At 47.5% G+C, this 12,992-nt stretch overlaps 1 protein-coding gene across 1 annotated transcript; it reads right to left on the bottom strand.

The window, feature by feature from the left end:
- Window positions 1–250: 250 nt before the first annotated feature.
- Window positions 251–2,282, bottom strand: A4GNT (alpha-1,4-N-acetylglucosaminyltransferase). The gene is made up of 2 exons (XM_074878268.1): window positions 1,866–2,282; window positions 251–938 (listed from the first exon to the last, which is right to left on the bottom strand). The coding sequence occupies exons 1-2, from the start codon at window positions 2,280–2,282 to the stop codon at window positions 339–341; spliced, it is 1,017 nt and encodes a 338-aa protein (XP_074734369.1). The 3' UTR covers window positions 251–338.
- Between the last annotated feature and the right edge of the window lie 10,710 nt (window positions 2,283–12,992).

Raw genomic sequence — 12,992 nt, 5'->3', positions numbered from 1 at the left:
AATTCCTCCCAGGAAGTCATGCATCTCTTTAGGAACTTTTCCCTTGGAAAAGCTCACTAGTAAGGCCTGTAAGTCTGTTTGATTCAGGAAAGTTTGGTTCATGAACACCTATAAGGAAACAGAACTGAGGCAGAGGTGTCCATAGTGTCACTGGCGGCTACATCCAAAGGATACCCACTATTCTGCACATGGTCCTTAGCATCACAAGGGACTAGGGATGGTGGGCATGAAAAGGTCTTTCTTTCCGCTACAAAGTCAGCCACTATCACCAGTGGTGACTGTGTTTTGGCCTCAGGATGGAAGCTGGAAGGATCACCCCCCGTCCTCCTTACACTATGTCATGCAGCGTCCTCAGAGAATGTGAAATCCCTCAGCTCTGCGTTTTGGATCAGGTCCTCATAGGTGGTGGGGCAGTAGGCTTTGTACAGTTTTTCAGCCAGTGTGTTACTGCCCGCAACCACGGCTTTCCGGTTGTGGTTCATGAAGTTCCACAAGTGCAGCGCGTAGGAGTGGTTGAAATTGGGGCTTTTGTCCCACACCCTGTAGTACCGGTGCCAGGCTGGGTACGGTATGGGGTAGAAACGCTGGGGGTTGAGGAAGGAAATGTTCTGGCAGCTGTGGTCTTCTGTGCCTTTGAAATCTGTGAGATTGCAGATGGTTTTGAGCATCCTTGTCATTAAAAGGGGCCCCTGGTTCCCCCAGATGTTCCCATTGTACTTGAGAACAAAGTTCTCCATGCAGTCCCAAATAAATTTGTGGTGGGCAGGGAAGCCAAAGATGCCATTGCTGGAGAACCGTGACTTCTGCGCTGCTAGGAAGCTTTCCTCAGGGATGGGCCTGATGGAGATGACATCTGTGTCCATGTAGATGCCCCCATACTTCCAAATAAGTGCCAGTCTGCTGGCGTCGGAGCTGACGTGGACCCAGTTCTTCTCCAGCTCTGGGACCACCTGCAGAGTTGGAAAGGTGAGACACTGATACTGCTGGCAGAGAACTGACCATTGGATACAAACAGCACCATAAAACTGCACCTGCATGCCTGCAAGTGTCGCTGACCACCCTTTCTTCCTCCAGCTATTGAATTTTATTGGAATAAGGTAAGGGGGCAATGCAGAGCAATGCTTTCTTAATATAAATGAATGCAGGAACATTTAATGGGTGTTTTGATGGAACCAAAAATGTTAAATCAATGATACCATGAATCACTGCTTGCTATTTCAGTGGGACACAACCCACTTAGCACACTCAATGATCACTCCCAGCTCTCTGAAACAGGCTGGAGGGTTTTCGTTGTCGCTAGTTGTTAGTATTTGGAGTCATTTTTTCTCAGAAGAAAGAGTTTGGAGGAAACATGCCTGCCCTGCACCGAGATGGAGCCAAATAAATTTTGCAAGCAGTTTTCCAGGAACTTATTTCCGAGCTGGAGTTCACAAGATCCCACCTTGGTTTTGCATATTGCTGTTACAAAAACTGAAATCTCTCCTGCATCTTATCTACTGTGGGCTCTGTCAGTGTGTGGCAGCATTAACAAGCACTCAGATGACTTGGGCAGCACATTTTGTTCAACCAGCTTCTGTTGATAAAGATTATTAAGCAATGTTTTATCAAAACATGTATGCAATCTATTTTTACCAACATTTCGTTTGCCAAAAAAATCTGATTCTCCAGATAGGGGGGAAAATGCTGATAATGTGTTCAATAAACAGATAGATGAATACACTGCAAAACATGGCAAAAATGAATCTATTCTGAACCAAAAAAATAAAACCTACTAATTACACATAGCTAGTCCTACGTTCCTCCACTCATTTTAAGCATTCTTTGGACCTCTTTCCACCCCCTATTTATAATTATTTTCTCCTTACTATAACGCTCACCTGGTTGTACCACTGGAGCAGAGGGGTCTCCTGGAAGATGGCTTTCATCTGGAGGGGAAAAATGAAGACATTCTTCATAGAAGACAAAAGTGAGAAAGCTGCATAGCTGGAGTTCAAGTCCAACGCCGTGTCGTTTGTAAGTCCTTTCATGAAGAGGATGATGGGCCGGTCCTGGTAAATCCTGGCAGCAGACTCTACGGAGCAGGACACCAGTGGAGGCGGCTCTAGGCGCTCTGTCGTCTCCAGAAAGATGATGCTTTTGCCAAGGTTCAAGACCTGCTCAGGTGTCAGGAAGTGCTTGGGCATAGGCATATAGGAGAAGAAGCAGCCAGACAGGAGGGAGATCTCGTACAAGATGGCCAAGGCAAGGAAAAAGCAGAAACATATCTGGATTTTCTTCAACATTCTTGCTTTCCCTGGGCCTTTGGGGTCATGCCTTGGATATGGATGCTAAGGAGAGACAAGGAACAGCAAAAATATATATCAGTGTTATTACTTAGTAGGACTGGGAAATGGTAGGACACGGATTTGGACAGCATAGCATGAGGGCAGCTTGGTGAAGTTCATTCATGCCTTTTCCCCAGGACAAGCCTGGCAAGATGTCTTACAGTGCACAGTGCTCTGCCCTGTGGGATGAAGTGCTGGGGTCCCACCTACTCATCCCCAGCCAGGCAGAGGGGACCAGAAGAGGTCTTGGGACATGCAGAAGGGACAAGCAGCTGTGTCTGATGGCACAGCTACGCAGTCATTGAGATAGCAGAGAGGCAAAGACCAAGGGAGAGGGCAGGGAGAGCAAGGTGAGAAGGATCACCTCATCCCATGCCAAGGCAAGGGCCCCAAGCCCATCCCCCAGGGCAGGCTGGTGTAACCAACTCTTCCCAAGCACTGCAGCATCATGCCAACATGTGTTTGTCCACAAGCAGATGTCCAGGGGATCTGAGGAGCAAAATGTGCCAGTGGAATTAGGTGGTCAAGGGGGCTGTGAGTTCCAGTGAGGGGAAGGAAGGTGATGATTACAGTTTGGGATTGTCAGCCAAAGCTAAAACATTAGTATGCGAGCATCAAAGTCTTTTTCCCAATCTGGCCCTTCTGCTCAACCATCAACCCTGAAGGCCATGAGGGACTCGGGTCCTCCAGGGATGGGGGCTGCAGAAGGACCAGAGAGAGGCAGATGTAAGGATAGAAAGCAGATGGTTTTGTACAAACAAGGAACTAGGACCTACCTGGATTATAGTTCTGTCAAATTCACATTTCCAGCTTGTTTGTTTGCCATCACGGTGGCAATCAGGCTCCCTTAGAGCCCAGCTCCCTGGTGAAGACACCCAAATTGCCTGGAGCATGCAAAGGGATTTCTGAAGTCAGGAGACTGATGCACGGCGGAAAACTGGCTCTGCTGCAGGCTGAATCTCAGTCCCAGAAATGGTTTGGGGCCAATGGGACCCTCCTAAAAGGACAAAGAAGGGACGGATTTTAGGTGAGACCCATCTGATACCTACATGAGCCTGGCCCGGCTCCTCATTCCTGGTCTCACCACAACACAAGCCCATACCGGACCAGGGAGTTCCTGCCGGTGAGAGGCAGGGTCAAATCTTATCTGCACTGCACTGACAGGCTTGTGACACAAGGAAGTTCCCTCCTGAAATGCCACCTCGTTGCATCTGAGCAGCCCACATTTGCTCTGCAGAGATCATGAGCCAGGGTCCAACAGAGGGAGGACACTTTGAATGACAACCCCATGTCCAGGTGACCCCTGGAAGTGTTTAAAGCTTGATTAATTAAAGGGAATGGGAGGAAACACAGCTCTGTGTGCTCAGATAATTAATGAGACACATTACCATGTCACACAGCCAGAATATAGATAAGTCCGTAGCGTAGCAAACCCGTGGAAATTCCCCTGTAAGCACTGAGCACATGCTTGAAGCTGTGGCAGCTCCTGATCCATTTCTCAGAGCTAGATCTCATTGAATTAAATATTAAAGCAATGATTGTTCCCATCAGTACAGCTTTCCATGCCGCATAGCAGATTGTGTTGTTTCCACTGCCACTGCACAGAGTTTCTCATTACGCCCTGGGTTCCCATGACAGCATGGGACGAGATGCCAGGAGTGAAGTGGGTGACAGTGCTATAGCCACCAGGCACCAGTGTGGCTGTGGGTATGATCTGCTGGACAAAGCAGCCTGCAGAGGAGGGAATGCTGGGTTTTTTATTTTTTTTATTTTTTTCCTGTCCTTTTCCCACTTTCTCTCATTGCCCCAGCCCTCTGCAGAGGAGCCCCTGCTGTGAGAGGCAGCACCCCATGCCCAGACCCTCCCTGCAGATATTGAATTTGGATGGAAGGCAGGGAATGGAGAGCAAATACAAGCAGTTTGGAAACAAATTGTTCCCAAGCCTGTGGATAAAGAAGCCTGTGCTGCAGAGCACCACAGCCCCAACGATGTTCTCCTGCTGAGCCCAGCATGAGGGGGCTCGGGAAACTCCAGCAGAAGCGGGACTAAAATAAATTACATTATTTGAACTACAAAATTTCCTTCCACATTCCCCTCCTGCCTCTTTCTTGGACACATGCTTCTGACTTGCTCCAGACATTTGAAAACAAAACAGAAAGAAAAATTTGCCCCCTGGCAACTCCCTCACCAGTCTCAGCTTGGCCAGATTTTCAGGCTTTATTTCTTTTTTACCAGTCCCAGCTCTGACCTAAACCCTGCCTGCTGCTGTTTCTGTGCTGCTGCTCCAGTGCAGTCCAGGTACTGGAGCTCCCTCCCTCTGTTCCTTGCAATTTTAAAATCTTGATGCCACTCTCTTGGCAATGTTTGCTTGAAGCAGAAAACCCAGGCTTTGCTTTGATTAGAAATGGGACCATCAGGACATTCCCATTACCGGATTAATATTTCTTCTTTGATGGCCTAAAGATCCGATGTCTCAGGTCTTTATGAGCAGCCTAGCAAAGCTGTGCTCGCAATAGTTGTTCAAATTTAAAATAGTCCGGGAGGCATTTTATTTGCAAATTGTGGGGAGAGAATAAGTAGACACTCCAACAGATACCGGCTCTGTGTATGACATTGTGAAGAGAAACACGAATCTTCATCGTCTCATTCTGGGAAATTGTTTTGCTTGGTTGGTTTTCCAAAACCCCTATGTGGCGAGTTATGAATTCTCATCACATTTGACCTGGAGGCTGCTGTTATCAAAATGTTCACTTTCCTGCTCAAGTTAAAAGGACTGCAGAACCGAATGTTAAAAATAAATCCCAGCCATTGAATAGATTACCCTGCTGAGTGGGTTGCTTTTTTGGATGCAGCAGACAGCATGCTGGTTTGATGGCCCATCTTGTAAAGATATTTCTTTTCTCGGGGCAATTTCAGTATTTCAAGTGCAGGATGAAAACGGGTGGGAGACTACAAGAGAGATTACTACAAATGCCAGTGCACTACAGCACTGTTACTGCTGTGTGATAATTCCTCTGAGGTGTCCGTGAGACATGTGCAGCAGGAAGGTACAACAGCATTTTTCAGTAAATGCCACCAAAAGGGAGTAAATCAACCTGCTGGGGTGCTGGCAGCTGTGCACACCCCCTGCCCATCACAGCCTGACCCCACAAACGCTGGGGTCCCTGCAGTGGCAGCCTGGCTGAAGGGCAGCCCACGGGGCACGACCAGCCCCAAAGGGACTCGTAACACGGGCTCAGCTTACACAGGGACTAAGGCTTCTCATTTACCAAAAGAATATTTTTAAACAAAAAAATAACAGCACCTGCTGCTTTCAGTTTGCACAGCCCTTTGGCTCAAATCTGATTTGAGTTTTCAAATCTGATTTGAGTTTTAGACTGTCTGAAGCGTCACCTGCATTACGAATTACAGTTTATGCACCACAGGTAAATAATACACATATCACAGCCCTCCGGCAATGCCAAACTCTGCTGTCACTGAATCCTCATTCTCATGGCTCCTGGGCATCCCTCGTGATTCAAAAGAGAGACTCCCATCCTCTTGTCTATCCCCAATACTGCAGCTTTCCTCCAAGAACCAGTGGGTTTTTCATTTGGGTCTGCACCCATCCAACTGGGTGACTGTCCTTATTTCTCCTGGCAGAGAATAACCTGAAGGCAGTCCCTCTTTTTAGCACACACAGTGTTGCTTGAACCTACACCAGTTTATTTTCATGTCTTTACAGAATCTGCTCAAGTAAATTACAGCTACAATCAAGTTAGCCCACGTGCGTGTGCTTCAAAGCCAACTTCCTTACAGATTTAACACCAGGCACATTTGGAAACCTCTTTCAAATGGAACACTTGTAGAAGAATACATCATATTCATTGCAGACTGTAATTAATGCAGCTGCTCTGACCTCCAGCAACGCAGGCAAATGAAGGGGCTTCTTACTGCACGACTTCTCACCCACTTTCTGATTCTACAACCTGACATGTTTAGAGACAAAGGAAAACTCACCTCTTGGCTGCAAAAAGTAGGCAAAACGTGCAGTCTGTTGGGAAGCGAAGCCAAGCTGAACCACACTGGAAGGTATCCGCAGCCAGTGCAGAGCCCTTGGCCTGTGCCAGAAGAGCTGCACGGCCTCTCCACCACCTTCTGCCCTGCCAGGGCTTGGAGCAGCCTCATGGCTTGCTCTCCACCAGCTCTGGTGTTTGCATTCTTGGTGCGCTGAGATAAGACTGAGCAAGGAGTTAGGGCTGTGTTTTCAAGGGTGCAGGCACACAGGAGTAGGCAGTGCGAGGTCCTTCGGGCAGCCAAACGTGAGCCCCACCGGTCTGTGAGGGTCACAGGGGATGGGTGGAACCGAGAAAAGTGGGTGCCAAAAGGCAGATCATTTGCACCTTTTGGGGTGGTTTGCAGCGTATTAAGCCTTTTCTCTGTATCTAGAACCATGCTTATGGAGGCTACTTTACCATTCTTTGCCCTACAGCAAAGAAAAACTTTGCTGAAGTGTCATTGTTTCTCTGAATACTTCCAAGGAAGGCAACAGGGCCTCCTACACAAACACATCCCAAATTACACCACACAACCTGAACTGTCTGCCTGACAAGCTCAGATGCCAGCCCAGCTCCCTGGTTAGAGATCAGGCAGGTGGGAAGAGTTGCTGATCAGTCAGAGACTCTGCTTGCCCCATAACCTGTCCCCAGAAGGATGCTTTGAGGGATACAGGAGCACCATCAGGTGCCCCCAGGATTGGGATGACCCTCCTCATGTTGGAAGGATCCCCCAGAGATTTCCTGGCCCTGGGGTCTAACTTCAGTGGCCATCCTGCACTGAGACAGTAGAATTTGTAAGGGAGAGGTGGAGCTGTGGCGTCAAAGAGAACTCCCCGCACATCCCTCCCGCAACTCTGACCTGGGCTGGACCAGTGCCAGCCTGTATGAGGACACCAGAGCATCCTGCTGGGATGCAACCCCTGGCTTCCAGTCACCCACAGCAATCAGGCTCTTTGCAGCTCCCCTCCTGCTCTTTTTCCCTTCTCCTGATTTTTGGCAAGACTATCTATGCAGAGCATATTTACTAGCAGGGCCAGAAGCTTTGTCCAGCCAAAAAATGCCGGCAGCCCCGCACGTTGTGTACATGCAAGCATGGCAAAAACACTCATTTACCACTCAGAATACCACCTCTCTCCACCAGCAGCAGCCACTTAGTGCTTATAAACCACCAAAAAGTGTTCAGCTCATCCCCTCCACAGCTTGTGACGGCAGCAAAAAGCCAGCCTGCCTGCTCTTCAAAATTAGCCACTGAATACGCCAGGGCGTGCCCCGTTTGCTCCTGACCACCTCAGGGCACCCCACCTCGCCCTACCACAGGGTGCAAAGGGCCTGCCCCCGGCTTTGTTTGCGCTCCTGCTTACGTGTTTCCCGCTGCGGAGAGCTGGCGGAGGATGCAAGAGCAGTTAATGTTGCCACAAACAGGCAGAGCAAACAGTCACCATGGAAAGCTATTGAGATAGTCAGGGCTTAATCAGCAGGTAGCACCCTGGGTGAAAGTGCCAGGAGGGCTCCAATTCCAAAGTCATCCCTTGAGCAATGACGTAGGTGAGGAGCCCCCATGCTCTGACACACCTCTCTGTGAGAAACCCTCTCCTTTGGCAAACACTCACTCAGGTCCATCGTTTGCAGTCTGACCTGCAAGGAAATAGGATGGCCAGTGTCCAGCTCCAAAGCTGGGAGCTCCTCCAGATATAAACATATCCATCCATCCGTCCATCCATCCATCTGTCCATCCATCCATCCATCCCTTCCCAGTGCACATACATTGCGCCTGCTGAGCCTAGAGGATGCATTAATACAGGGGAATGCATGGGAGCAGACGGCAGCTGTTATTAAAAGTTTCAGCCCAGCTTTTATCTTGCACAATGTGAAAGCATCCCCCTCTTGCACCAGCTCCCCCCATTGCCTTGATGTGCTACCGAGACCCTTGCCCTGGAGTTAGGAGGGGAATTTTCTATGCAACCCACTCCTGCAGAAGGGGCGGTGTAATGTTGTTACAGCCTGGAGCAGCCTGTATCACTGGCAGATAGGGGAGATGATGAAACTATCAGCCAAAATGCACAATACAGCAGAAAGTGAGAGGGCTGTGCATTAATGCAGGCTGACCACAGCCCTGGCTGCTTGGTGGGAGGATTTAGGGCAGAAATGGTGTTATTTATCTTAGGGGATTCTTCTGTCTACCTCTGCACCTCTACAGTCAGACCCCCAGGATTTGGCTGGGCTCTGATCTCTTAAATAAGTGTATTTCCCTCAGAAACATGTTGTTGAGGACTGGATTCATCCTGTCTCTCAATATGTCAGACAAACTCTCAGCCCCCCACCTGGATGCCGTGAACTGCCAGCATCTCACCAGGACTCTGCCCCATTCTCCTGCTCCATGGTGTGATGGGCCAGATGCCACTGCCACAGCCTTGCCTGTGCCCTGCCAACCCAGCACATGAATTTGGGTCCCTGAAAGCCTGCTGGAAAAGCATGTGGGGGATGACAAGCAGGCTCACACACACCAGTGAGCCCGGTCTGCATGGGGCTGTGCTGGTGGATGGGGCACTGCCAACTTACTTGGACTGAGACTGCTGCATGCTTCACACCCACACAAAAATAATTAAATACAGGGACCAGCCAAAATTCTGGTGCTGCTCTGCATTGCCTTCTATAGGAGCCCGTTTTCTGCTTCACTGAATGGGGAGCCCAGAAAAATGTGAGTCTGCAGTCAGAGCCAGTGCCAGGGCCCCTGCAACCCCAAGAGCTTGGTGGCATGGCCAAGGGAGGCAAAAATCACACTGCTGTGTCACACAGGCAGTCTGCAGCAGACTGAGGCCCCAGCTCCCATCAAGGTGACTAGTGACAGAGCCCTGCACCTCTCCACGCTGCTGCACAACCAACAGGCACAGAGAAATACGTCAGCCTTGAACACCATGGGATGCTCACCATGGTTATGGGGAAGGAGTTGCACCAGCTTTGGCCCCTGATCTGCCTGCTCAGGTTTGGTTCACAGGCAATGTGGGCTGCTTCTAGGGGTACATCCATTGTATTGGGCTGCAGATGCTCAACTGTTTTGCCTGATGCTCTGCAGCAGGAACAGTGGTCACTGGCACAGCCTGGCTTTCTGCAAGAGCCCACCCAAGCCTTCATCTTCTCCATAGCAGAGATCCTGTGGAGATTTCTCTTTATACAGAATAACCTTAGAGACAGTAATCCTACAAAATCACCCTTGTTCCACTCAGAGATGAGTTACGTTTTATTTCTGAGCTTGGGAATCTTCTTCAGTTTTGCTCCATGAAAGGATGAACATATCTGCTCTGGAGATCTCCTCCAAAAATGGAGGTGCATATATGTGGCTGCTTGAGGATGCTCCAACAATGGCTGAGCATAGCTCTCCATGAACCCGACCAGTTGCTGGTCTGAATTTGGCTGCAGTAGCATTCAAAAGGATGATTTCTCACCCGTTCAGAAGAAAAGCCAGGGCCTGAAGGCAAGCATCCCACGCAGGCACTTATGTTCCCCTAGAAACATAACACATTATATTTCCATATATACTCTCAGCATCACCCAAAAAAAGCTATTAAATAATATTAAACAATATCTCATTTTCTAAACCTTACCAAAGGCCTGCTCAGGTCTGTGCCTGTGATCATTGCCAAGTGCTGAGGTTAAATAAGTTCCTCAGGGCTTATCACCGGCTCACACTTCCTGTATCTCCCTTCTGAAACACAGACATTTGTCCCAAATGAGCCAACTGATGCTGTTGTTTGCTGAAGTAGCTCCAAAGACCTCTTTCTAGAAAGTTTCAGCCCATCTGACAGCCATCTTGGGAAGTTACAGCATTTAAACTCAAGTGCCCATCTTTCAGGGGCTGTGGTCAGTGCCCTGTGCACAGCCCAGCTCTTTACCATCACCTTTCACTGTCTTGCTGTGCACTTCCAAGAAAAGTCTGGCTCAGCCTTCCCTTTAAACTCTTAAATAGGGAGATAGAGCAAATAGACCCCCTTCACCTCCTCTCTTCTGGGTTGAGCAAACGCAGCTCCCTCAGCCTCTCCTTGCACATCCTCCATAACCATACTGGGGGCCCTCCACTACACCTTCTCTGGTTTTCCAATGTCTGTCTTATACTGGGGGCCCAAAGCTAGATGCAGTAGCCAGCTATGGTCTCCTAAGTGCCAAGACAAGGGGAGTAAACCCTTCCTCGCCCCACAGTGCTCAGTTTGGAGTAAGACCTCTAGAAGACCAGTCTTAACATTCACAACAAGGGGAAGGAACATGCCTGGTTTTGCTCCCTTCATACACTAATCCCTTTAGGCATCCTACTTGCTGTTGTTAACTGCCAGCATGTATATCTTTTGGTATTTATTGAAAGCTTCTGTCTTTTTTAGAATTATGTTGATATGGTAGGAAACTCATTTGCTCCTTTTGAGCAACGGAGAAGTTATAAAATAATGCTTTGTTAGTTATTTTACCAAAAATAAATAGCTGTCGCTTGGGCAACAGTTAACCACTTATACCTTACATGTGTATGGACAGAAAAGAAATTAAGTTCATATCACTTTGTTATAAGCAGAGGGACCCATCTCTCAAAGGCAAGTCACTTCAGAGGAAGGCAGGGCTATAGGCACTAATGCACAGAGGAAAAAATATCAGAGGAAGGAATGCAAGGAGCTGAATCGAGCCAAATTTCAAGCAATTGTAAAGCAATATATTTGTGCTTAAAGGTTTCCATATTTATATTTCTAACACTTGCAATGTCAACACAGCTTTAGAGATAAAGCAAGTATAACGACTTCAAAGGCAGCCACCATATCTGCAGTATGAGGAGAGTTTACTTTTAGATGTCTAATTTTACTTCGTTAAACTTTTTCCAACTTCTCAGTTTGTGATAGCATCACTCCCTGCAAACACATGTATTATTATAGGTTTCCTCTGCTTCAATTTAGTCAGCCTTTGTAATATTAATTTATACATCGTCATATCAGGACTTTGGGGAATTAACTGATTTTATGTTTTTTCTGCATTGGACAGCCTTTGTTTTTTTATGAGGCGCTGTTAACTGAAGACATGATGTTGCTGGTACAGTATAGAGGGAGATGGTTTAGTTGTGGGTGCTTCTAAATCTGCCTTTACATCACAAAGGCTTTTTGTGCTGGTATATCAGAGTGCAAACACTATTAGACCTTGGAGGCCTCACTTGGAAAACCACTTTCTAAAAATCTCCTCCCATTAGAAACAGCTCTGTTTCCTCTGACCAGAGCCAGTGTAAACTACCAGTTTACATGCTACAGATTATATTTCAGCTGCCCAGCTTCAGGCTGTGTCAATCCTGCAGTCCCTGCAAGGCAAAAACCTCCACCAAGCAGAGCCCATCAGCAATTTGCAGGCTGTTTGCGTGTGACCAGGGTGGTCCAGAGCAAATCCACCCAGGTCCTACCCACTGCTGCAAGCCTGGTTTTGCTGGACCCCACAGAGCTCTCATGCCCTAAAAAAGAGAAATGCTAGAGAATGGTAAAACTCCAGACAAGAGTTTGCCTCCAAGAAAAGGTGGTTTTATAACACAACAAGCATTTGTAAATGCTCTGTAGCACAGTGCCCTGAGCAGATTGATCTGCCCCGTGTGGATCCTTGCCCTCCCCGTGCTCTGCAAAATGGGGACAGAGACATGATGCCATCCCCTGAATGATACCAGAAGGAAAACGTTGTCTGCGCTATTGGGTGAGCTGGTGTGCCCGATCCCACCGCTGTCATTGTGAGAAGGTGGATCCAAACACACAGCAGGGCCAGGAGTAAGGCGCTGAGCAGTGATGGATACATGTCTGGAGTAAGGGCATTAGAAATCTACAGAAAAAGTCTATCAGAAAATCATGCTTGATTTTATTACCATTTTATGGAAAGACAGCAACAAGAGCTTTTCTATATTCATGAATTCATCAGATTCGTATTTCAAAAATAATAAATGTTGTTATTATTATTATTGGAATGAATTTCTCTATTATGTACTGAGTGATTGTAACTACTTACTGCCTCCAGCACTGGAACCACCTAAAGAATAATACAAGCAAATAATATTTCTGTAGTGGTTGCTACAGGGTTGTGTTAGGTTTTTTTAAGTGAGAAAGGTATTAACCAGAACAACAGCAACAATCATAACAGAAATAAAATCATTATAAGGTTGTGTATAACACTACCAGTTTTTTTCATGTAAATTTAGTTTGGGGCACATGACTCATGCTTCTGTGAGATTTGTCTTGATTTCTTGGAGCTCTGCCTCTAATAACAGCTTCACACTTTCTGCCTGCTTTATCCTATGTACAGAGGAAGGAAAGCAAAACAAATCTCAGCAGAATGACTTCCTGATCCAAAGATTGCAAAGCAGGACGATGAGGCTGTTTGCTTCAAACCCCTTATCGACACCTCTGAGCCCGTTTGTTCCCATGGCCCATGTGTGCCTCCTTGGCTCATGTACTTTGGAGGTAGGGCTTTCCCTATTTGTGGGTACCTTCAGTACTGCAGCTTTTATTCTCGTGAGCTCATCCATAAAATGCTGTGCATTGACAAAGAGCAGAGAAGATGAACCAACTGACAATAAATTATGCACTTGCAAGCGAAATCTAGATAACTAGTGGATAGAGCGGATCAGCTGTGA

This window comes from Strix uralensis, chromosome 9 (assembly GCF_047716275.1).
Source record: "Strix uralensis isolate ZFMK-TIS-50842 chromosome 9, bStrUra1, whole genome shotgun sequence".
NCBI lineage: Eukaryota > Metazoa > Chordata > Aves > Strigiformes > Strigidae > Strix > Strix uralensis.
The sequence above is the reverse complement of the archived record's forward strand: the minus strand, read 5'-3'. Positions and strand labels throughout refer to the sequence as shown.